At 38.8% G+C, this 26,672-nt stretch overlaps 1 protein-coding gene across 3 annotated transcripts in view; it reads left to right on the plus strand.

Annotated features, from left to right (window-relative positions):
• Positions 1 to 5,492: 5,492 nt before the first annotated feature.
• Positions 5,493 to 26,672, plus strand: part of LOC109217902 (histone acetyltransferase HAC1-like) — a 24,969-nt gene continuing 3,789 nt past the window's right edge. The window contains exons 1-15 of one of the 3 annotated variants that reach the window (XM_019382197.1): positions 5,493 to 5,805; positions 7,153 to 7,465; positions 8,493 to 8,604; positions 8,725 to 9,004; positions 9,106 to 9,618; positions 9,718 to 10,248; positions 10,397 to 11,517; positions 12,527 to 12,823; positions 13,021 to 13,299; positions 16,669 to 16,797; positions 23,533 to 23,733; positions 23,809 to 23,951; positions 24,055 to 24,367; positions 24,892 to 25,031; positions 26,572 to 26,650. In XM_019382197.1, the coding sequence (XP_019237742.1) occupies positions 7,275 to 7,465; positions 8,493 to 8,604; positions 8,725 to 9,004; positions 9,106 to 9,618; positions 9,718 to 10,248; positions 10,397 to 11,517; positions 12,527 to 12,823; positions 13,021 to 13,299; positions 16,669 to 16,797; positions 23,533 to 23,733; positions 23,809 to 23,951; positions 24,055 to 24,367; positions 24,892 to 25,031; positions 26,572 to 26,650 (4,329 nt within the window). In that variant the 5' untranslated portion in view covers positions 5,493 to 5,805; positions 7,153 to 7,274. The remainder of the gene's footprint in view (positions 5,806 to 7,152; positions 7,466 to 8,492; positions 8,605 to 8,724; positions 9,005 to 9,105; positions 9,619 to 9,717; positions 10,249 to 10,396; positions 11,518 to 12,526; positions 12,824 to 13,020; positions 13,300 to 16,668; positions 16,798 to 23,532; positions 23,734 to 23,808; positions 23,952 to 24,054; positions 24,368 to 24,891; positions 25,032 to 26,571; positions 26,651 to 26,672) is intronic. The other 2 variants (XM_019382196.1, XM_019382195.1) reach the window with 2 other exon arrangements.

The raw sequence follows: 26,672 nt of genomic DNA on the forward strand, positions 1-26,672 counted from the left end.
GTGTGGGCAATAAGATCTCTGCTCGAGTTATTACACTCATTAGGTTGAACCCGACCACAAGCTTTCTTGCCGGAACTACATTTCCGATTAACTTTGCTTATCCCAAAACTCTCAACTAAATGATATTGGCTGAACTACCTGGATCAACCAGCACACATTTATTTTTAAAATTTAAAACATTAAGTGAAATTACCACATCATAGTTGTGTGGTAAAAGAAGGCCGTCAACATCTTTTTCCATAAAGGTGACTTCATCATCTTATGATGCTTCTCGGATTCTCTATCCATGGGTTACCGATATCTTTGTCTTTTTTACTGCTGTAACTGTCACCCTGCAGCCAGTTTAACTAGTTCCACAGCATCCCGATTCCTACCATAATTACTTTTGGCCCGATCACTTAGAAATTTTCTAAAGCAAATATTCTTCAATAACGCTAAAACTTCTTCCCGAAGGTGCAGACAGTCCCTAGTCTTGTGGCCATGTGTTTCATGAAATTCACACCATAGATTATTATCCCTTTGACTAGGATCCGATCAAATTAGTTTAAAAAATTGTGCCTCCTTAATGTTTCTCATAGCCGAAACTAGCTATGCCAAGCTAATATTGAAGTTGTAGTCGAATAACTAGGGGTATGCTGAATCCTAGGACCCCGATGGTTCCTTCTCTTGTAAAGCTCTGTTATTCCGACCATGATCCGTCCTTCTATCAGAAATAAACCTGTCCAATGACTAAAATCCTTTACTTCCACGCCCATCAACTCTTTCGTAAGGCTGAAAATGGCTCTTGGAAGATCTCCGGCCTGCATTAAAATCAGTTTTGAATATTTTCTGATTTCGATCGCGATAAGGACCCTTAAATGATACCGAAGAGATTAGTTGATCATCTTCAATTCTAATTTTTGATTCATACCGATTGTGGATATTTGCCTATGTGGTTGACTAAAATTCCAATAAGCTTTCCTTCAATTTCTTGGAGGCATATGAACTCAATGGATTGAGACCTTTGGTGAACGCTTCAGCTGCCCACTTATTCGGTACTGCCGACAAGAACATCCTTTCCTTTTAAAATCGGATTACGAACTCTCGTATAGTTTAGGCTCTCCTTGAGCGATTCTAAATATGTCTTCTTTCCTAGTTGGGAATTTTCTTGTCCCACATGAGCTTTAATAAAAGAATCTGCAAGCATTTCAAAGAGTCAATCGAATGCTCAGGTAAAAGAGAATACCATGTTAAAGCACCCTTCGTTAGGGTTTCGTCAAATTTCTACAATAAGACAAATCCGATCTCGTGCAGGGCCAAGTTATTTCCCTTTACAACAGTAATGGAAGTTGTGATATGCTCTTATGAATCTCAAGTCCCATCGTACTTCAGAATATCGGGCATCTTGAATCTTTTCGGAATCCTTTATCATTTTGGTCCATTCGTTCATTCATTTCCCTCATGAATCTCACGAGCTCGGTTTTGAAAGGGTCATTAGTGTTGTTGTCATTCCCGGATCCGCTACCTGCACCACCTGCTTCATTTTTATTAAAACCAAACTCTTCCCTTAAAGCGATGTTACCGGTTCTTTGAACTGTTTGATTTGTAGGCACGTTGGGAGGAACCCATAGTCCTCCATTGGAGTTACTGGAAGCAAGAGAAAAAGCCTGTTTTAACTCCGTCATTACCCGATCTTGTCTTGAGAGATGATTCATAAATTTTCTTTATTTGCTCCCTCAAAATTTTGACCCTTTCAACAACATGTTTATCGTCCATATATCAGGAGTTGGACTTCTCACATGCTGAGGATTTCGTTCTTCGTGACCCGAGTTTTTTCATCTCCCTTATTGCGAGTTTCACTAGTTGAATCATTACGCCGGAATACATCCCCACACTCGTTGTTTATTCCAACATTGCAAGAGTTTTTTACATCGTTGGCTACCATATCTAATTTTTCTTTTACTGATGCAAAGTATTACACTCACATTAGTAACATATGAATGGATCAAAGTAATAACACAATTGTGTATGCCCCACGGTGGGCGCTAAATTATTTATTCGTAAAATAGTGCAGTTGAATTTGTAACGTGGTTTATAGACATGTGATTGATTTTATCCAAGAATATAAAATAATCAAGAACAATAATAAGTTAATGAAAATAAATTAAAAGGAAACACAAGCCTGATTGTAGGCTGAACATCTCCGAGAGCAATAACAAGAATAATATGAAGAACAACGTTTAGAATAAGATATTGTTTTTCCTTTTTTGTGAACAGAATATTTCATGTCTAATAATGAAAACAAATTCTCCTATTTATAGCTCTATTCAGGACACAAGATCCTCAAATCAGGTTCTTCTTTAATATGAATAAAATCCCTCTTGATGGTTGCATAATTGTTGAACATTAATATAAAGATTCTTTGCAATGCATGCTCATTGAATGCTGTATTTTCCAACCGATGTCTTTCTTTCAAATTTTCGTTCTTGGTTCTGATAGATCTTAAATATTCTTACCTTATATTTTAATGATCTAACAAACTTTCTGACAAGAACCAGTTAGGGAACCTGATCTACCTTGGATTGCTGCAAACTCCAACGGACTCCAGTAAAAGATGAATTGCTACCCTTATAGGAGCTAGGAACCAAACAAGGACCTGATGCTCCTGTGATTCCTATATAGCATCACAAGTCATTTGGTCACAGCTGGAACTGAAGTGACTGGCGGCACTATTTCTGCCGCACTGCACCACACTGTCAGCCCACTCATTCTCTAACCAAACAAAGTGCTCACATCATTTCAACTAATGTGACCAAGATGTACCAAAGGGGTTTTTATACAAAACATCACTGAATGGTTTCAGTTTCATTCATTCAAGCCTTCAGCAAAAACAGAAAAGATCATTCTCTCAAGCTTGAAGAATAAGGTTGAACGCCACTACGGACCAGTTCCAAAACGATCGATTATTGTTGTCCTAGTTGAGTTGTAACCTTGTTATTGCACTTACAATATCTCCTATTTACTTAGAAGTTTACTGATATCTCTTGTAAATCCTCAGACTCGTTGAGTTTAGGTTGTGGCTAGATTTAGTCATAAAGAAAAGTCTTTGTAATCGTAGTATTGCAAAGTGACTTGTGGTGATAGCACCACAAGTTAGAAAAAGCCTTTGTAACTAGGATAGTCACAAAGTGGCTTGTGGTAAAGGTGCCACAAGTTAGTTTGAAGTCTTTACAATCAGAAGCATTGTAAAGTGGCTTGTAATAGGTAAGATTACAAGTTAGTGAAGTTAAAAGCCTACATGGTGGGTCGTGGTTTTTTGATCCCCCTGTGCGGGATTTTTCCACGTAAAAAAATCCTCTGCCTCATTTACTTACTGCCTTACTAAGTGCTCTCAGTAGAAACTTGTAGAGGACCAGGTACTCTACGATTTGGTGGACCCATACAAGCTAACAGGTTCCAATGTCTTTGGAACATATTCAACACCGGTCACATGTTTGTATTCGGTGCCAACTATCTGTTGACTCATACCTTGCCTATCCTTACTTTCACATGTCAACTCGTCGAGTATCCATCTGTCATTTATCAATTTTACCCCATATAATAGAATAACTCATCTAATAGTGATCAAGCTATTGTTTGACGAATTTAAGTTGAGTTGTTTTTCAAATATAATTCCATCACAATTCAGGATATTAACAATAAAGAAAATACTCATTTATGCCTTAAGGAACCGAGCCTCGCCAACTTGATAGTCTTGAGTATCCTCAAGGGCTAGCTTAAACTACTCAAATGATTGTTCAAGCTCCTCATACAAGTCATCGAATTCTATAAAAATTCATTAGCCTTTGGTATTGAATGCTCAAAAGTGTCAAATGCTTGACATAAGTGATGATTGTACTTTATATATTCGGGAATGATTCTTCTGAGCTTCGTGTGTTGACTTGTGAGCACACAGTGATTCACTTGCGCATACAGATGCACGTGACATAAGCCAAGGGATTAGGAGTTGCCTTAATCGAGCAACACAATGCCGCATTTGCCATGGGTAGGCACACTGCAAGTTTTAAAATTTGAGAATTGGATTGTACTCCCATGAGTGATGCTCAGTGCCAGGTGAGAGACAAGCATGGAGACGACCTCGAGTGTGGACCTACACGAGACACAACATATGATATGCGCATCAAAAGTGAGATATCTAATTAAGTTTTAAGCTTTAACATATAAGAGATGGTACAACTGAAAGCCAAGCCTCTGTATCACTGGGAAAAGACCTAAACGAGATAAGCTTTGCCACAGACATAGGTCATACCAAGAGACTTGGGATAAGAGAAGACTTATTTTTTATTGAGCAAGACCGAGAGAAGTTGACTTGTGACATTCATTACTCATGTTACAAAGAGTATAGTGTAAAATTAGTAATTCTATAATGACATAAATACATTCTTTTATTTCTCATTTTATGTGTATTTGTCATCAATTTCTATACTACTTTTAGTTAAAAGATAATTTATTGAATAAATTCTATAGTAAAATTTATATTCTTACTAAATGAATTTAGGCAAAATACCTTAAAACCCACCTAAATTTGGCACGGTTTATTAGTTACAGCCTTAAACTATTCGTGGTCTTACTTACTCTCCTCAACTTGGCCTTTTGAGAGCCATTACCCCCTGGACGATGATATGGCAAAGAGTGTGCGTGCAGTCGCATGCCACGTGGATTTTTCTGTATATGTGGCAGTTTTTGAAAAATAAAATATATTTTTATCAATTTAAGTATGTTACTTCTTTTTAGATAATTTTTTTCGAATACCATTTATATTAAAACTTGGATAGAACTACATTATTTAGGCTAAATTTTTTTATTTGGCTAAAAATGATAAAGTTTTAGTTAAAATCTGTAAAAAAAAATATTTTTAGAGAACCGTAATTTAGAGCTACATAAAAAATTATAGCCAAAATAATTAATTTTAAACTACGTATCTTTTGTAACTTTTTAGATGCCTTGACTATTTATTTTAATTGTATAAATCTTTATTTTCAGATCAAATTCAAAAAAAAGATTAACTAAAACTTTATTATTTTTAGCCAAATAAAATAATTTAGCCTAAATAATGTAGTTCTATCCAAATTTTATTATAAATTGTATTCGAAAAAAAATTATTTGAAAAAGTAACATTCTTAAAAATGTAAAAATATATTTTATTTTTAAAAAAAAATGTCACATATACAGAAAAATCTACGTGGTAGGCGAGTGCACCAACACTTTTTGCAACATCAACGCCGAGGGGGTAATGGTTCTCGAAAGGCCAAACTGAGGAGGCTAATTAAGATCACAAATAGTTTAAGGCTGTAACTAATAATACATGGTTTTTTAAAGGTATTTACATCCATAATTCAAGTGTATCCTATAAGAATAGAAAAAACCTTGTATTAGTAAAAAAGTTAAAAACATGCATCTAAAATAATTCCAAAAATGTTATTTACTAACAAATTAAATTACACACACACGAGTCTTCCAAACAGCAACTTTTCCCCATTCCCGTGCAAAATCCCTTCCCCTGTTTCTGTATATCGTTTCGCGAACTTTCAATTTCTCTTTCTCGCCAACCTCTCACCGCCGATCACCGCCGTATATCTCCACTACCCGCCCTATCGGTCTCACAAGGTTCGACGTTAACTCTTGCTTCAATCTCCCAAAAAAAAAAAAAAGAAAAACCTTTTTCGATTCTTCTTTGCCACCGGCAATTTCTGTAATTTCGGGGGATTCAAGTCATATTTTTTCAGAAATTCAAAATTCAAAATGTAACTGGAATGTTTTATGTAGGTATTTGAATTCAGCTTTCTTCAATTTCTCCAATGAAAATGGTTTTTTCCTTCCTATGTTTTAAAAATTAGGGCTTTATATGCTCTCATTGAATTCGGTAGGAAAGCTATGTTTTTTGGTATGTTTCTTAGTTTATGTATAAAGTTTTGTTATTTTTTTTTCATTTTATATTTGGTTAACATAGTTGTGATTAGTTGAGCTTCTTTTTTCCCATTTCCCATTTTCTATTTTGGTTAAAATAGTTGGTGTCTGCTATATGAATCTTTGTATATCAATTTTGCTCTATTAAAGCCATGATCAGAGTATTGATCATAGACTATTATATCGGGTACCTGCGACCTCCTAGTAACATAGGTACTAGGTAACTCTGCTTAGGTAGATGAGAAGAAATCACATAGTGTTCTTTCCCTTTATTGCTGTTAACTTACTACAATGTTCCTTGTTTACCTGGGTTTGGGAACTGCTGTACATTGCGAAGCTCTCATAGGTTGAGTCGGTGAAATTAGTTGAGCAGTTGATTTCAGCCTGAGTCTTGAGCTGATATTGGGGCTTGATCATGCACCAATTTTTTTGGCTTTATTGAAGTTGAGCTTTAGAGAGCATTCCCTCAGAGTCTCTTGCTTGATTGTACACATGGCTGATATAAGTGATTATACCATTTTACGTCTTGGATATGGTGAACGTAAATGTTGATCAAATATGGTTAATGTAATGCTGTTTAAACATGATATCAGTGCCTTAGACTGTGATTTTAACAGCAAACTAACATACTCTGTTTTTTTGTAAGAGAAATTTCAGTAACAAAACACAAAGTTGGTTTCGAAAATTATGTATATTTGTGTCTAAGACTCACTCTTGTCCTACACATTCATCAGAATTTACTTTTGGTAATTTGGCTTGTGTATCACTTTTTCTTGATTGTCATATGACTTGTGTATCTCCTTTGCCTCGAAATTGTCAACTTGAGCAGTCACTGTTTTTTATTCGGAGTCAAGTATTGTATTAGTTAGTAGTCTTTCATTTTTTTTTTCTGTTGTTGCTTATTTTATACAATGTTGTTGTTCTTTTGAATTTGAATCATGTGTAGAGTCTGTTGTTTAGCGAGGAAGTTAGTTGGAGTCCCCATCACTGGGAATGTATTGCTGTTCCTGTGCTTGTCCTGTTGTTCATATACATGAGAATCTTTAGTTGACTTTTTCTCTTTTTCTTTTTCAATGACATCATGTTGAGCTACTGTTTTTGCTATTTCCCTCTTTCAAATTGCAATTTCTCTTGTATGCTTTTAGATTACGTGATAAATTAGACACCCAACCTTTTATTTATCTTTGGTTATTATTTCAACTGCAGGTTTCACGATATTCACAAAATTGATTAAGCAGCTAATGAAGTATGGGATTCTCACCCATTTGACGGGGTGCTGATAGTCCACTTTATGAAGTATACCTTATTTAGAAGGATACAAGAAAGAGATGAATTTCCAGCGTATGTCGGGGCAGATTTCAGGGCAGGTTCCAAATCAAAGTGGCACTTCTTTGCCTGGGCTAGCCCAGCAGAATGGAAATCCTTTTCCTATGCAGATGCAAAATCCAGGCGTCCATCATACTATGCCCAACTTGGAGTCTGAGTTCTTGAAAGCTCGCAAATATATTTCACGGAAGATGTAAGATATTATATTTCTTGTTTTTTTTATTTGATTTAAAAATTAACAAAGGAAGATATTATATTTCTTTTTAAAATAAGAAGGAAGATACTTTATACATCTAAGCATCCATTAATATTTTCCTAAGGCAATTTCTTTCTTTCTTAGTCCTTATAGAGAAGGATGTGGAGTTGGATTGTGTAGACAGACTGAGGTGAACCGTTGCTAATGACCAACTTATTAACATTAGTTAAACACATTTTCTTTCATAACTAAGTTTTTTTCAATGCTGAAAGAATTTTCTTGCTGCAGCACTTTGGTGGTCATATTTGATAACTAGAGGTTGGATACGCATATTTTGTTCTTCTAGTTATTCCAGTACAAACTTATTTGAAAAGATTTTTAAGGAGGCAAAACTTATTTGTTCTGGTCATCTGGTCAGACTCTTCTATTTGTTCATCTGCTGGGCTCCTTGCCATTCTTTTGCTCCTAAAGCACTGACTCTCTCGAAAGTTGTTTTAACAAGCTATTGTTCTGTTTTAGTGATGAAATTTTATAGAAGTATTACTGGTTAGGATTCTAGAAAGGACCTCAACTTCGAAATGCTAGAGTATCCAGTTGACATTTAAAGACAACAATAGAAGATGATGAGAGAGAGTATTTGAGGTGTTGTTTAGCTTCTACAAAAACTTGTGGAGGGGTTTGTTATCTGCCCTTCGGTACGAACTCTGATGCGTTGATTTATGACTTTTGGGAGGTAAACTCTATAAATATTCAGGGAAATGGTGTGGAACATAAAGAGGTGCTTGAGTGCTTTTCAAGAATTCTGTTACATTGTTTAAAATGAGCCTAGTGTCCCATTATTTTAAGATTCTCAGTAATGTACTCTCTTCAAAAGGATGCTCTTGTTTTTGCATTGTTCATGATTCTTCTTCCAAAATTTCCAGTTATTTGCTAAATGTCTTTTGTATGGAATTGATTCCTCTGCATTGCTGCTGAGTTTTCTGATGATAGCTGATGCGAACTTGACAACCTTTTTATTCTCCAGCTATGAGTATTTCATGCGGCGGCAGCAGCAAGCCCAGGAGATGCAACCACAGAGGGTTGTAGATCTAGTTAAACGCCTGGAGGAGAGCTTGCTTAAGACTGCTTCGTCAAAGGTTTATTGTTGTTTCAGTTTTGTTTATTATAATATTGTTATGTTGTACAAGATGGTGCTATCATGAAAGGTCATTCTATTCATTTTGCAAATGAAGCTTCTTCTTTTTTCATATGTTTAGGAGGAGTATCTGGATCTATCTACTCTGGAAAACCGATTACTTGCCCTGTTTAAACGCCTTCCTATGAATAATCATAACCAACAATTTTCCAAGATTAATTTGTCAACCTCCATTGGTACAATGATACCAACTCCAGGCATGCCTCGAAGTGTGAATTCGTCCCTTATTGGGACATCATCTGTCGACAGTTCCGTGACTGGTGGAAGTACTATTCCATCCTCTGCAGTTAACTCTGGAAGCTTCGTGCAGACAACCGATTTGCCCTCTGGCAGTATACATGGTGTTTCATTTATTTATGCTGATAGTAACTTTAAGCATTACTGTTTTCCAAATTTATAAGGTATTTACTTCACTCTGGTGTAACAGAACTCATCCTTGCAGGCCCCTTGGCAAATGGATATCAACAGTCTACATCCAATTTCTCGATCAATTCTAGTGGGAACAACCTGGTACCATCCATGGGTGGAGAAAGAATAACAAGCCAAATGATTCCCACTCCTGGGTTTAGTAATAGTAATAATTCCAATAGTAATACCAGTGTACCGTCTTACATCAATTTGGAATCATCTAATAGTGGTGCTGCCTTTTCTGGCGTTGATTCCACAACTGTGTCACAGCCACTACAACAAAAGCAGCATATTTCTGGTCAAAACAGCCGTATACTGCATACACTTGGCAGCCATATGGGTGGTGGAATCAGGTCAGGATTGCAGAATAGATCCTATGGACAGTCAACTGCACCTCTGAATGGGGGGCTTGGAATGATTGGGAATAATTTGCAGCATTTGAATGGTCCTGGAGCCTCTGAGGGCTATACATCAGCGACCATGTATGGAAACTCTCCAAAGTCGTTATCTCAACATTTTGATCAACATCAACGACCAGTAATGCAAGGTAACTCCTCAGCACAACACATACCTTTAAGCTAATTCCGGCAATATACTACTTTCCTTGTTTTGAGTATTCTGAGCTATTTCATTGTTTTGATAACAGGTGATAGATATGGTATTAGCAACAGTGAAACTTCAGTGTCTGGAAACTTGTATGCTCCTGTGTCTTCTGCAGGGACGGTCATTGGCGATCAGAGCTCGACTGCTGTAGTCCTACAGTCCATGTCCAAAGCAAACTCAACTCTGATGAGCAATCAGTCGAACTTGACTGCCTCTCAGCAGATGCCAAATCTAAAGGTTCAACCTGTCGATCAATCGGAGAAGATGAACTTTCAGTCCCAGCATTATCTGGGAGATGACCATTTATCTTCTCGTCAGCATCAACAATTACATCATCAACATCGATTTGCTCAACATTTAACCCAACAGAAGCTACAAAGTCAGCACCAACAACTTTTGTTAAGGAGCAATGCTTTTGGTCAAGCTCAGCTGCCATCTAATCCTGGTACTCAAGTAAAATCTGAACCTGAAAATCATGATGATGCCCAGCGCTCACAGATCTCTGCCGAGCAATTTCAGTTTTCTGATATGCAAAATCAGTTTCAACAGAATACTGTTGGAGACCAATCTAAAGGTAATCAGTTGTTTCTCCTTTATTTAGTCCGCAGGATATCTGTTCATCACTTTCTCAATCTTCAGTCCAACACAACGACGTTGCATCCAAACCAGCTTATTGCTTCTTCGTTTAAGCTGTCACTCTGATAGAGTTTATTCTGATGCAGCATTGCAGGGTCAATGGTATCCCAAGTCTCATGATGGGTCTCAGATACCAGGTAGCTTCTTTGAACCGAATGCACAAGAGGAATTGTGTCAGAGAACTTCCACACAAGAGGAAGCTCAGCCCAATAATTTATCTACAGAGGGGTCTTTGGCCAGTCAATCTGTTACTAATAGAGCAGTTGAAACCAATAATTCAAGCAGTACGATATGCAGATCTGGTAACGTTCCTCGGGAACGACAGTATCTTAATCAGAAGAGGTGGCTGTTGTTTTTGATTCATGCACGTCGATGTTCTGCTCCTGAAGGAAAATGTCCTGAAAACAATTGCATACATGCACAAAAACTATTGAGGCATATGGAAAGATGCATTAAATTTGATTGCCCATATCCTCGGTGCCCTGAAACAAAGGTTTTAATAAATCACCATAAGCATTGCAAGAATGAAAACTGTCCCGTTTGCATTCCTGTTAAGAAATTTCTACAGGCACATCAAAAAGTGTGTGCTCGTCCTGGCTATATGTCTGATATGGCAAATTCTCTCAATGGTACTTGTAGAACCTATGATGCTGTTGAAACTGCTTCTAAGTTCACTGCCAAGACGAGTCCATTGGCATTTGAAACTCCAGAAGATTTGCAGCCTTCTCTTAAACGCATGAAAATAGAGCCATCTTCTCAACCTCTTGTCTTGGAATCTGAAAATCTTGTGCCAGTTTCGGCCGGTGAGTCTAATGTTTTACAAAATGCTCAGCTTGTTGAACAGAATGATGCTGTGGCAATGAAGACTGCAGACACTGAAGTAAAGAGTGAAACTCTTGCAAATGCTGTGCAAGTTAACCCTGGTAGTACTGGTATAGCAAAGGATAGTTTGGATGATACATACACTCAAAGGCTTGCTGGTGATTCTGTTGCATCAAGTACTCCAGCTTGTCTTGTGAAGCAGGAAAATGTTAATGCTGACAAGGACATAGATCAGCCTAAACAGGATAATACATCAGCGCCTTCTGAAAGTACGAGTGGATCCAAATCTGGGAAGCCTAAAATAAAGGGTGTCTCAATGATGGAACTTTTCACCCCAGTGCAAGTCCGGGAACACATTAAAGGTCTGAGACAATGGATAGGCCAGGTCTGTCAAATATGGTTTTCCTAACTTGGGATTGTTTTGCTCACGCTTTGTTGCCCGACATACTTATTTGCATTTGGAAATTTGCAGTTGATTGCTAAAGAACATGCCATTTAAATATGGGTTGATTTACTTTTTCTTTTCCTTTTCTAGATAAGAACTCGATAACCGGTTAGTTAAAAAAAAACGGATGTTCGGTAACCTGAAGAAGTGGCCAGAGTTGCTTAAAGGATTAAATAGAGGGCATGTTTTGAGAAATTCCTTACTCTTTAGCGGTTCTACACCTTGACCAAGTATGCTAAAGTTATAAGGGCATACTTTGAATTGAGTTTGTATTGCATTGGGCTGAAATGATTTTTCCAATGTCAAGAGCGTGCATTTTCTGTTTTAACTGTTGGTCGGGTCATATATATTTGTTGTCCTGGTCTCAATTGTGTCACCTGGGGTCATTGAAGCTGGAATGAACCATGTTTCAAATACTAGCAGAAGCAGAAACGGTTCCTTTCCATATGTCTAAGGCTTTGGGGACAAAGTTATGTGGTACTTGTGCTGGAGGGAGATAGCAGGTACCCGGTGAATTAGTCTCGAGATGCAATTCAAGAACTTGTTGTACTCTAGCTGAAGTTGAAATCAAGAACAATGGGTAATTTGGGAAGTTATATTATGTATCTTAATTTTCCATCTAGTCAGTGAGTGGCTAATCAAATCTGTTAGACATATCTTGTTGTCAAGGAAGGTTTATCTTTGAGTTGTTGATGATAATGAAGTGCTATGCTATTTACAGGAATTGTACTATTCTAACTTCTTTCATGTACGCCTTCTACCATGTTATGTAGACTTTATAAAACTGTTAATACTCGTCTTTTTCCTATTAGTCTTATGTGTGTGGTTTGACAAGTAGCTGATTTGTTGCCCTCTACGGTCTTTATTCCAGTGACATGTTTGGTTTCATTTCTAATCTGCATGAGTAAACTCCTTCCATGGATGAAATTCTGTTCTATTTGTTTGACAGAGCAAAGCGAAAGCAGAAAAAAATCAAGCAATGGAGCATTCTATGAGTGAAAATTCTTGTCAGTTATGTGCAGTTGAGAAGCTAACTTTTGAACCTCCACCCATATATTGTACTCCATGTGGTGCTCGTCTTAAACGTAATGCGATGTATTATACCATTGGAGCTGGTGATACACGGCACTACTTCTGCATTCCATGCTATAATGAGGCCCGTGGAGACACCATTGTTGTTGATGGAACCACCATTCCAAAAGCGAGGATGGAGAAAAAGAGAAATGATGAGGAAACTGAAGAATGGGTATTTACTCTATGCATTTTATTTGACAAATATAGTATCTCTTTTGCTGTAGAAATGGGGCGTGGAGACTTGTATGGTCCATGCTTTCTGTCAATAACATGTGTTGTTTCTTCTAATTTTAAATTTTTTTTGGTCTTAATTGCCAAAACAATAAATTTTATTGGTCTGATCAAATCAGAGGTCACTGCTTTGTGCAGTGGGTGCAGTGTGACAAGTGTGAAGCTTGGCAACATCAGATTTGTGCTTTATTTAATGGTAGAAGGAATGATGGTGGGCAAGCTGAGTATACCTGTCCCAATTGCTACATAGCAGAGGTTGAAAGAGGTGAGCGCACACCCTTACCACAAAGTGCTGTTCTTGGAGCAAAAGATCTGCCTCGAACAATTCTCAGTGATCATATTGAGCAACGATTAGCTAGCCGGTTGGAGTGGGAAAGGCAAGAAAGAGCAATGCGTGAAGGAAGAGGTTATGATGAGGTAATTTATCAGGCCAATTTCAATGATTAATGCATTGAGACTTGATTTCTCTGATCAGTAAACAACAACAACTACCATTTCGCCTCAGTCCTAAACAAGGTTATATGAATCCTCACTGACAATCTTTGTCTATTTAATTAATCTCAACCCAACATCATGCAAAATAAAAATAAAAAGTATTAGAATTTCTCTATATTTTATAATGGCATAAAATCTGTGATGGGGGCTAAAAGACACTTAGTTTTAGAAAGCATGCCCAAAGATTCAGTAAAATCTTATTACTTTATTAAAATTGAATCTTCGAGAGCATTAGATCTAAAATAAACGCACTAACATGGCTAAAACACATTTCCATCTAGTTGGTATCGCTTGTATTGATCTTTTCTTCCATTGTACTCTATCTTTCGCCAGGTTTGATTGGATTCCAAGAGATGTTAGGTCTTTAGACGACTTTTCTGTGTGGTTTTAGGTCTAGTTCGTCCTCTTATACACCTTCACTCATCACGGTTCACACTTACAAATCAACACATTTGGAGGTCGATGCAGGACATGACCAAATCAATCCTAAGCAACATTGTGTCAGTTCATCCTTTTTAAGTGCTTCTTGCACTTTCTGGCGGATGTGTCATGTTTAGTCTCATCTAATCTTGTATATACATTCATCTTAGTATTTGCATCTGGCATCTCGGGAGCATCTCGGGAACACTGATACTGTGGATGTGTGGACTTTAACACCCTTACATTCACTCCCATATAAATTTCTTGGCGTATAACTGTTTTATAAAACTCACCTTTCACTTTGATAGGCATCCTTATCATATAACACTCTGGTAGCACTTATCCATTTCAATCATTCGATTTTAATTCCATGTGTAACATCCTTGTCTATCCTTCCATTCTCTGGGAACTAAGAGCCTAGATATCTAAATTGTTTGCATTTAATTACCACAACCCCGTCTAATCTCACTTCAGTCTTCTTATGAAGGCTAAACTCGCAGTGCACATATTCAATCTTACTTTTACTTTATCCTAAAACCATTACTCTCTTGAGTGCTTCTCCATAGTTCAAGCTTTTGGTTGACACAGGCGCGGTTATTGTCAAGTAGCAGTATCATCAAACGGCATGCACGGTTATGGGTAACTCCTTTGTATTTGCTACTACTATCATATATTTGACTTGAAATTTCTTTCTCCTCCAACATCCACCGAAGTACCTTTTTTGGGGTAGGGATAAGGTCTGCGTACACACTACCCTCCCCAGACCCCACTAGTGGGATTTTACTGGGTTGTTGTTGTTGTTGTACCTTTTTTGGTACTCTATCACATGCTTTCTAGAGGTCAAAGAACACCATGCTTAGATCTTTCTGCTCCTTGCAGTAAATTTCCATCAATCTTCTACTGTAAATCTAAAGGGAAAAAATCCAGATTGATTCTCCATCACTCTTGTAGTGTCCTAATAGATGAAGATTAGGTGTGTACACTATTCCATTGGAGAAAACAATACCTAACTGTTGAGTTCAGTTTAAATGGCTTGGCTTGTTGGTTTTTCTGCTTTTTCCTGTAATTTCGAAATTATTATTTGATAAACTGGTTTGCTTTTTGATATTTTGTACTGGAAATTGACCGAAGTAAGTGACTCTTAAAAAATAAAAAAAGAATGTATATTTCATAAAAAGGGTCGAATTTGATTAAAAAATAGAAGAGGAATATATATGTGTGTGAGTATATTTGTACACATTTTTGTGTTCCTTCCCCTTAGATCTCCCTCAATAGTAGTCCAGTGCCCACGTTATCAACCCTCGCTATTTAACTTATGTCTGTCTTCACTCTCTCACTCATCTTCCCAGCTCCTTTTACTCTCGCCCGTGCTTGACAACATAGCTAAATGCAGCTTTAAGCACCCTCCTCCAACGGGCTCCTTAGTGATCTCCAGTTATGCTTCTCTCTCTTGTGTTACTACATGTTTCTAGATGTGCTTGGTTTTGAAATTTGTGATGGATCTTTACTTTGCTATTGATATCTTTATAGTAATATCTTTAAGTTTCAAAACCCCATGGCAGTGATCCCACAAAAAAGAGAAGATTAAAATCCCTAGTAGACTATGACTTGCGCAGTGGAAAGGGCTTAAGGCCTTTGCTTTGGAGCTTAACTCCTTTAATTTATCATTTGGTTTCTCTCTCTCTCTCTCTCTCTCTCTCTCTCTCTCTCTCTCTCTCTTCCCTTTTCCTTTTCCTTTTTCCTTTTCCCCTGTTGAGTTACAGAGTTGTCTGAACATGTGCTGTGTAAGGGCTTCCTAAGGGGTTTATAAAGGTTTTGGGCTACTCCATCCATTCCCTAAGATTTTGTAGTGGAAGCACATTCTTTCGCATGGTATTAGGCTGTCTTGGGTAAGCTCATTCTTGCTCTGGTAAGTCGCATTAAAATCCACATGTGAACCCAAAATTGGGTTACATGTTTTTTTAAAATGAAAAAAACAGAACATGTAATGTTTTGAATTTTGGATGCTCAGATTTTCTCTTACTCCCCTTCAAGTTGCTGATCTTTCTTCTGATATGTTTTTTGCTTGCTTGTAATCTTGGCTGTCTTTCCTTTTCAACTTGTTTCATTTGTACTCCTTCATGTGTAGGAGGTCATTTCAGTCAATCAATTACTGGGAGAGAGGTGATATTCAAATCTTAAGAATTTTAGATTAAAAGCAAACGTAGGATTGTGTTGGAAAATCTCAAGAAAGAAGAAAAGTTGAAATGGACAAGAAAAAGAGCTTAAGAAAAAAGAAATTGGCCCATTCAAATTGTCCCAACTTAAGTTGTAACTGAGCGGTAGTCGAATTCGGTTGGCCTCACTTTTTGAAATTATAAACCGAAGTTCAGACACTAAAACGAATAACATTTGAAAACTGATATAACTGAATGAACAGCCACTCTTGAGTCCAAAGTATATACAAGGAGGGCAGTCGGAACCTATAAGAACTAATAGGTCCAGACATCCACAAATCAAGGCTTGCTCTGTTCTGTGGATGCTGCATTTGTTACTTTCAACCGATATTGTTGTTATCGTCCAGAATATTGATTAGATCCAGCCTTCTAGAGGAAAAGACTAGAAATTAAAGTTCTAGGATCCCGATCTACGGTTATAAGCGGTTGGAGATGTTTGGAAGTGAATTTGCATTTGTCTGTAGCTTATGGGTTTTAGCTAATTAGTGAACAGGTCACTGTCATCAGCCTTTTTTCCGTCAATGCTCCTTTCTTCTTGGGAAAAATATCATCTTTAATTTTTGTAACTTCTGTCTCTTCATTTAGTGATTCGTAGTGGTGTTAGCAAGTTCGCTTGTGCCTTCCTATCTTAGCTCCTGCTTATACTGGTTTCCAGGTTCCTGGAGCGGAAGGACTTGTTGTAAGAATTGTGTCATCAGTGGACAAAAAGTTAGAAGTGAAACCACGGTTTCTTGAGATATTTCAGGAAGAGAACTATCCGCTGGAGTTTCCATATAAATCAAAGGTACCTTCATGCAGAGTCATTTAACGTCAAATTTGGGTTTAATGATTTGAATGAATGTCATGTTAGTTTCTTTTTTTTCCATCTCAATAAAGAAAATGTTTTTTATGTTAGAACTAGATCTTTATCAGGCACTATTTTACTGAGAATTAATTGCAGGAGGATCTGAATAACTTTTTTTTTGTAAAGGTAAGGTAATTTATAGATAAAAACAAGCACGAAGGATGTTGCAGGTGTTCACTATTTAAAGAAGCAAAAATAGCAAAGCATGCCCGTTTTAGTCTAATCTCCTAGTCTTTTAGGGCCTCTAACATCTTAAAACTATTTCAACATCATTTACACATTTTGATCTACACCATGAGAAAAACAAAAGTATACATTTAGACTTTATGTTAACGGCAGAATCAGTGAAGTCATCAGAACAGCTACTGTTTCTTTCTGTCCAAATAGTCCACCAAATATATGCAGGTCCCATGTTCCACCACCTATGCTTGTTCTTTCGTCGCCTAAATCTTTTTGAGCATCTTAGCAACTCAGTCGTTGAATAGGCATGACCCAATGCAGACCAGTGCCTAAGAGCATAAGGGATTTGCTAGAATGCTGGCAGGGGCAGGAAATTCAGAAAGACCTGAAACAGGTCTGGATCATTATCCCTCTGGCATCCTTTGGACACTATGGCTGGAGAGGAGTAAAGCTTGTTTTGAAGGACAAAAAGCCATATTTCTAGAATTAAGAATAAGTGTTTGCTTACTTTCTTTCTCGTGTAAGAGGAGACATATTGGAAGTATGGATCAGTATATGGATTTTTTAGAATTGTTATGAGGAAGGAAGTAGTTGCATATTTGTCTTAGTATAGTAACTTCTGGTCTTTCTCGAGTCCTGTACCTTTCTATGCCATGATACCTTCAAATAATACCTTTACCATTTGAAAAGATGGCCAAATGCGGACCAGTAATATTCAGGAAAAGCTGCCACAGTTGGGCAGTAACTTGGCAGTGCAAAAACAAATGAGAATTGCTTTTTGTTTGTTTCCCATGTAGGAGGCATTTACTTCATAGAACCAGCCGGTATACCCGAGCCGCATCCCCGGCACACTTGCTATATCTACTAAGGCTTCATCCTAACCAACTATACCTGATATAAAGCCGTTCTATAAAAATAATATAAGCTTTAGTAGAGCTCCAAAATGTCCTTGATCTCCTCTGTTTCGTAGGGGTAAGGTCTGCGTACACACTACCCTCCCCAAAATGTCTTCTTGAGCCAAGAGTCTTTCGGAAACGGCCTCTCTACTCCCTCGGGATTGCCGCACTGGAGTAATCCAATATGTGGTTCCGCACGTTCCACCACTTCTCCGTTCATTTCCAAAGCCAAGCAGGAGAGTCTGCACCACTCCGAAGTACTAATAACTAAGTTGAAGAGAGAGCGGGGCAGGCCATAGACGAAAGTGAACTATAGACTACTTACCAAAGACCATAGGCAATGGACGAAAGACCAGCAGAAGGGCATTAGTCGCCGAGGAAGCTAGTGCGCTTTTTTTCCAGGCCTGTTCGGACATACGGTTCCCGCGGAAGATCAAGTTGGTGAGCCGTGTGATGGGAAACCTTAATCTCGGACCCGATGGATGCCTACAGAAAAATTTGTTTTCCAGCAGTGATGGCAAGAATCCGCGAAATAATGTTCTTTCTGAATGGAGCTCATGCTGCCTTTAGCGGAAAACGGACTTAATGGACTTCTCCTTTTCCCGTTCCTGACCCTGAGTGTGGAGGGGTTAGCCTTGAGCCAGGTCTTGATTGTTTATTCCATTTTCTTCTCGGTGTGGAACGATACACGAGAAATAGATGCTCAGCCTGCAATGTCCGATAACGGCGCTGAAGTAGTGAATCTATCGGCACCCTTTTTTTAGAGCGTATAAGGGGAAAAGAGCTCTTGCATCGTCAGCCGCTTTTCAGCATTTCCTGCCTGAGTTGTTGACCATCACCTGACCTCACACGGGAGGCCCCGCGCCGAGTGATTCTCCCCCAAAAAACTCTACATGTGATGTTCCGAAAACAGAAACATGTGATTTAGTAAATTAGAACCCATTGTGGGGTGCAACCAGGGAACAACTATCAACTAGTTTGAAAAGTTCTTCCATTACCAGCCATTCTGGAGGAGCAGTTGATTTAGCAATTTCTAGTCTTCATCTATCTGGTGTTTCATCCATTTTAGGTTCTATTAATTTTATAACAACTATCTTCAACATGCGTGGACCTGGAATGACTGTCCATGTGAGGCCGGCGATATGGATGAAATGTATACCCGTCCGTGGTAGGACTAAGGTATTGAGATTACTCGGGAGAAGCATGAGTAAATCCCTTAGACGAAATAGCATTTTCTTATCGTAGGCTGATCATCCAACACCCATTGATTCTACTCCAATTCCAGTATCTGGCTGTTCTTCATCTTACCCGGGAGGAAGTCGAGGACAGAGTTGCCGCTTTAGATGAAAGATTGATGTTTCTATTCGAATACAAGGCCCTACGCCTTATGGCTTGATGAGATTAATATAGTTGAGCTGCAAGCATCCTGAGATTTAACTGCTAGGAAGTTTTAAGCAACATCTCATTTTTCGTTCCTGTCCTAGCTGAAGGAGGGTAAATTTAAGAATCAATTTTTTCTGACTTAGTTGTTGTCGTATTTCTTTTCTTCCCGGTACCGTGAAGAGAGATTAGGCGTGTTTTTCCTTGGTCAACAACCAAGCAACTACATATATCTAAAAAAGTCTCTCTTTTTGTTTGGGGGGAGCAGAGCAGTCAAAGAATGAACCAAACCATCATGTTTAATGAACTTCTACAGGCCGTAGAACCCTTTTTAGAGGTCGTTCAAATCATGTCTAAACTTCTATTGGGACTTCTATTGATTATTAATTCGACTCTAGGGACTCCTAGCAGCAAACTAGTCTAAAAAAAGGGGCCCCCATAGAGAGGCAATCAATCGATCGATCAAGAGGCTAATCTCTTTTGTTTGGGCCGGTAGCTAAAAGAAAAAGGAGTCCATGACCCCTTTTTAGAGCGTATAAGGGGAGGTCGAATTCCAAACCACTCTATTATGATACCTCCCTCTGTCGCAATAGAAATCGAGATCTGATCTATAGTTAGGGGGCAATACATACCAAAAGGTTCGAAGAGCTGCGCGAAAGCCGGTCTTACCTTCTATTATATTAGTAAAGGGCCTTTAGGCTTGACTAATAAGATATATAGGGCTTTTCCCTTTACTCCTATTAAGCTCAGCCTTAGTAGAAGTGGGTAGCGGCCCTGGTTGGTATTGGTGTGTGGGAATGGGAATGGCTTCAAAAAATTCCCTCTATTTTCATCTTTCAAGATTCGGAAAAATAGGTTTGGCGTGGTTTGTTACCTAAAAACACCATCCTTTCTTATTGGCGTTAACCGCGTGGGGCCTTTGGAGAAGCAAGTAATCCATTTCTATCTCTTTCCTCAGGTATTAAGGTTCCTGCCCTTCTTGTGTCACGAGCTTTTTCCATTCTCTTTCTATCTATATAGGATATGCTAAGCCTTTTCTTATTTATCTATCTGGCGTGATAAGATAAGGACCACTAGGGGCCCGGTTTGTCCTTCTTCCCGCAAGAACGAACGGAGGAAGAAAGAGAATTTTCTACTTAAATTGAATTGGAATTTATTGGAATTTTCAACAGATACAAATGGAAAGAAATTGATAAAACGCCTAAGTGATGCTCATCAGTGTCGGGACAGCGCCAAAAAACGAATAGCAGCAACAGCTCTTACTGTAACAGAACTAGGACCGTCAACTCCAATTGTAGCAGCGGGAATGTCTTCACCACCAGATATTGCATTAAGAGCTTCTATTGCCCCCCGACTTACGGCCTTTACGCTACTACTATTGTGATGTGAGCGGTTCAAATTGGTTGAATCTTTCTCAATCATCCTGGCCGGAACTTGTATGCAGCACTTGTACGGATTCTCGAGAAGCCAATTCTCTCCCTCGATCTAGATCTACTTTACCGACAAGAGCTCTTAATGAATGAGCGTCCTATCCCCTGCTTTTCAACCTTTCCGTATCTCTCTTTTGTTTGAATGAGACTATCTGATGTCCTTTCATCTCAAACTGAATTGAATGTAATAAGAGTGAAAAATTAGGAAATTTCGTACGAAAAGGAGGCTATGTAGTATGGCCCCTATCCCTTCTTTTTACGCCAGTTGCTCTGCTCCTTATGGCGAAGGCTTCTGTAACCTTAGACTCGTTACGCTCTTCGACTGAACTCGTTGGCTCCGCGTCCACCAAAAGTCGGTAACCTTCGTCACCGTCAGCATTTGGTACTCTCTCGCCTTCATTGCCCTTTGAAAAAAGTAAAAAAAAAAGAGCGCTAGGGAAGAGAGAAAGTAGCAGACTGAGATAGTACCACAAAGCAGGGGTTAACATAAATGACTCTATGGAAGTCCTCTCCCACTTGAAAGCTAAATAAGGAGAAGAAGTGCCCCAAATCAATGCATTCCATTCTTAGCAGAGGTTCCTTCCATATAATCCCTCGAAGTACTTCGCTCACCTTCGAAGAGTGAAAGGATCATTCAAAGCAGACTAAAGGCATAGGGCAAAGGAGCTATTAAGTATTTTTATTTAAGTTCTTTTCTTTCTAAGAGGAGCCCTCGCCCGGCGCCATTTCCGGACCTAGCAGCAGACGGGCGGGCCGTGCCTGAATTCAGACCGGACCAGACTCTTCTTTGTTTGAGCTGATCCAGCCTTTTCTTCGCTTCGGTAGTGAATCACCTACTAAAGGGGCAGGCCTGCACGCCTTATTTGAGACTACTAAGGCAGGCGGTGGACTCTTTCATTAGGTAAGGGAAGAAGGGGCCTAAGCACGGCAGATGCCGTACACTTGAGTGGCAAAGGAAAGCGAGACCTTACCTTTTTTTCCAGGCCTGTTCGGACATACGGTTCCCGCGGAAGATCAAGTTGGTGAGCCGTGTGATGGGAAACCTTCCCGCACGGTTCGGAGAGCACTGAATTAGAATGAGAGGTTTACCACCACATCATTGCATGCAAGGGGAGCTCGCTCGATTCGCAGATTGGTCCGACTCGCGACCCCTACTCTAATCAAAAGACTAAAGGCCCCTACTGAAGATAGGTCGCCAAACTACGACCGAGAGTTTCGCCTGGGGTAAGGTCTGCGTACACACTACCCTCCCTAGACCCCACTAGTAGAATTTTACTGGGTCATTGTTGTTGTTGTTGTTGATCTCCTCTGTTTCGTCTTTCGGAAACGGCCTCTCTACTCCCTCGGGATAGGGGTAAGGTCTGCGTACACACCACCCTCCCTAGACCCCACTAGTAGAATTTTACTGGGTCATTGTTGTTGTTGTTGTTGATCTCCTCTGTTTCGTCCTTCAAGACTCCATTGACTTCCAATCTCCCAATGTAATTTTATTTCTTATTAACATTGGTCACCTTGTGAAAGAACTTCGTATTCTATCCCTTGCGTCAACCACACATTTCTCGATCTTTGTCTCCAAGCAATCTCTTCGTATTGGCAATTTCCTCTACTTCCATTTGTAAATTAGCCCGGACCAACAATTCTTACTCCTGAATATTATCATTTTGCAGTGCACTATCCAACTGCAACTTGTGCAAGAAGTTCGTTTTTTATATTTTCCAGACTTCCATAGTTGCTTTTGTTCCATTTCCTCAGCCTTCCTTTCAGAAGTTGTAATTTTTTTGGCGGTACATAATCTGGTGTTCCAGTTATCCCAAAGGAATTCCACCAAACATTATCCCTCAGCGCCCAACAACCATTTTTCAAACTTGAAATAGGATCAGCTCCCAACAACCTTTCCCAGTCACTGCATAGAAGTCGTATAGGAGCATGATCCTCGTTCCATTGAGTAATAAAAAGAAAACAAGTTTAGATATATTGAGATAAGGGCTGGTTATTTTAAGTAGTTGAGCATATTTCTAACTCGTACCAGTGTGAGGCTAGTCTGATAGGATATTGTCTTAGACGGTTAGTGGTCAATGTTGTGTTCACACTACTCTTCCGTTTTCATAGTATCAGGCCTTGTTTACTGGTTATTGTTTGCTTTCCATCTATTTACTGGTTCTTGTGATGTTATTATTTCTATGGTTTTTGTTGATGATACTGATATATTGTGTCTCTTTTCGTCTTCTTGAGCCGAGGGTCTATCGGAAACAGCTTCTCTACCCCTCAAGTTCTGCGTACACACTCCCCTCCCCAGACCTCACTTGTGGGGCTTTATTGGGTCGTTGTTGTTGTAGAGATAAGGGCTGGTGTGCCATTAGAAAAAACTTTTCACGCGCAAAAGGTGATGGCATCATGGTCCTCTCTATATCATATTCATTCATTTCATCTTCCATGACCCGAAATATTGTCTCAAAAGTTTCCTCCGGATCTTGAATAGCCTTCAACTTTACTTTCTTTAATCTCCTCCGTTGTCCCTTGCAAAGAAGGTGTTCTACCTTCTTTGGAGGACGTTTGACATCCATAAAAGTTTTGATCATACTATGATTGTGGGAGGCCAAGTTTCAAAGGGTTGTTTCTGAAATACGATTGTTTACCGATTAATGAAATGCCAGATAATGTTCAGACATTGTTATGTCTCTATATGTTTAATTCTGGCATTATCCTCAGATAGGAGTCTGTCTTTTCCATTTCACTTGCAATTTGGCGATAATTGTTTGAGTTATGGACTGAAAAGTTGCATTCTCCAGGTGTTATTGTTATTTCAGAGAATTGAAGGTGTAGAAGTGTGCCTCTTTGGCATGTATGTTCAGGAATTTGGATCTGAATGCCTACAGCCAAATCATCGCCGTGTTTATCTCTCGTATCTAGATTCTGTTAAATATTTCAGGCCAGAGATCAGAGCAGTGACTGGAGAGGCTCTCCGCACATTTGTGTACCATGAAATTTTGGTAATCTTTCTTCACATCAATTCCAATGTTGATTCTAGATATTTGTTGTATATTAATATATTTGATTTCACTCAGATTGGATATCTAGAATATTGCAAAAAGCGTGGTTTCACGAGTTGTTATATTTGGGCGTGTCCTCCATTGAAGGGTGAAGATTATATATTATATTGCCACCCCGAAATTCAGAAGACCCCAAAATCTGACAAACTCAGAGAGTGGTGAGCTTAATAATTTTTTCCATATAGATTACATATTGCTGTAATATGAATTTTTTTCCTCATTCTTGTTACATTGATTAAACTAGTGTTTCTCATATTTCAGGTATTTATCAATGCTAAGAAAAGCTAAGAAGGAAAATATAGTTGTTGATCTCACTAATTTATACGACCATTTCTTTATATCCACGGGAGAATGTAAGGCTAAAGTTACTGCAGCTCGTCTGCCTTATTTTGATGGGGACTACTGGCCTGGTGCTGCAGAGGATATGATTTATCAACTTCAGCAAGAAGAGGATGGGAGAAAGCAGCATAAGAAGGGAACTATAAAGAAGACCATAACAAAAAGAGCTCTAAAAGCATCTGGTCAATCTGACTTGTCTGGGAATGTATCTAAGGATCTGCTTCTAATGCACAAAGTAATTTTAATTGCTAAGCATCTTTGTTTACTCATTTGCCTTCTGCTTTCTATATATTGGCTATTTGGTTGATTGATTTGCTGTTATTATGGGAGTTGTGGCTTGCAACTCCCGAGCAATGAAACTATGATTAAGTATTACGCTTTAGAGTGAATTTGGCACTCGTTTCTGCATCCAAAGGTGTGCCTAATGGTTAATGAAGTAGGCGAAATTCATGGGATAGCAGGATTCAGAACCCAGCAGGGATAGAAAGCTAGGTGACCTTTTCCTATCTGCCTCTAAGCTTTGATGGACAGGAGTTACGCGGTGCCTGTGACAGTGGGAGGTAGCAGGCACCTGGTGGAATAGTCGAGTGTGCACACATGGTGGTCTGGATACCCCCTTTATCAGGAAAAAAAATTGTTGCACTTGTTTTTCATCTTAATGTGATGTTTTGTTTCTGTTTCGCTTTATTTTTATTCTTTGTTATGAAAGCTGAACTGCATCTGCACTTTTAACTCTGTCCACTTTTTTACTTGCCACAGCTCGGCGAGACAATTTCTCCAATGAAGGAGGATTTTATTATGGTTCATTTACAGCACGCATGCACCCATTGCTGCGTACTAATGGTATCTGGAAATCGTTGGGAGTGCAAGCAATGCAAGAACTTTCAGCTCTGTGACAAGTATGGATCTTATCTCTATATGCTTAGAGTTGTAAAAGTTCTCTGGTTGTTTATGCTCGTTGCAACCTTGAATGTGGATTCGTAAAAAGTTTTCTCAGTTGTAGATGATGTACTGTTTTGTTTTTTCTCCACGCACACGCCGAATAAATTTAAGTCTTTGTTTAATGCCAACTGCATCGTTGATTTGGTGAAAGGGATTTAAACCAGACACTAGTCTGCAATTACCAAGTGTTTCTTTATTAGTTTTAAGTATTTTATGCAATCTCAGAGCCAACCAGAGAGTTCATGTGAAGAAAGGTATTACGTCGTCTATACGAGGCTAGAAAAGACACTGTATAACGTTCAAAGCAGGAAGCAAAACATAAAGGAAGGCAGAGGCCTTAAATTTTTTAAAGCAACTAGCTTTTTCTGTCATTCCTCCATTACTCCAGAAATGGAGTTGTGTGCTGCACGTTTTTCAGTTTTAAGTTTGAACCCCGAGCGCAAATTTTCTGGAAATGTAGCTGTGCACTCCATTCCCAGATTCTATATGTTTTCTCATTTACGAGGCTTGAACTTCTACTGTCTGCAGTCAGTGGCGGACGCACGTGGTGGCAAGCGGGTTCAACTGAACCCGCTTCATCATAAAATAATACTGTGTATATGTATAAATTACTATTAAAGCTGTGTAAATTTTGTATAAATATTTTATTTGAACCCACTTGACAACTACTATTTTACGACTAAAGTTATGTACTTCTAAGATTGAACCCGCTTGCGCAAAATCCTGGGTCTGCCACTGTCTGCAGTACTACTCATTGAATGACACACCTCCACTTGCTCATCATTGGTGTGTTTCGCCAGTACAAGTGAGTTGGGAAATGTAGTGTTATTTGGTGGTGGTTGTGCCATTTTGCCTCTTTGTGGGCATGAATTAGATAGATCTCCTTCTCAACAATCCATCTTGCTGGCAGAGAAACAAAGACCCCCCTGGCGGGGTTGGGGAGTTGCTGTCTAGGTGGGAGATCTTCATGGAGCAATTTTTGGTTCCGGTGGGGAAACCTTATCCCCCCCCCCCCCCCCCAAAACCCCCCTTTCTTTTCCCTTTGTGGTGACTGGTGAAAGCTAGGTATCTCTAATATATTTATTGATTGAAGTGCCTAAAAAATTTGATGCTGTGAAGGTCGAGATTATAGTATAAAGTAGTCTGTTCAATAAGAGCATCTTTAAAGACCCAAATAATGAGAAAAGTATATCATGTGAAGAAGCTCAGTTTTTTGCTGCACCCTTCCCTGGGTAGGTTTAGCTCAAATGGGTCCCTAGTTTTTTCATTAATTTTTGTTTATAGCTGACAAAGAGATGACATATTGATAAATAAATTAATCTTAGGAATTTCTAGGAACGTAAAAAAAAAAAAGAAATGTTGCAGTTGCATTTTGTTTTTCCAAGTTTTTTTTTGGTGTATGAAAATTTTCACAAAAGAAACCATTTGAGGATATGATAGTTTCATATTCCTAGTGTTTTCCTTTGTAACATTTGGTCTGTATTGGTACTGTTTCAGGTGCTATGAAACTGAGCAAAGACTTGAAGATAGAGAAAGACATCCTATTAATCAAAAGGACAAGCACACACTTTATCCAGTAAGTACTTCTCTAAACCCCG

This window comes from Nicotiana attenuata, unplaced genomic scaffold (genome assembly GCF_001879085.1).
Source record: "Nicotiana attenuata strain UT unplaced genomic scaffold, NIATTr2, whole genome shotgun sequence".
NCBI classification, from domain to species: domain Eukaryota; kingdom Viridiplantae; phylum Streptophyta; class Magnoliopsida; order Solanales; family Solanaceae; genus Nicotiana; species Nicotiana attenuata.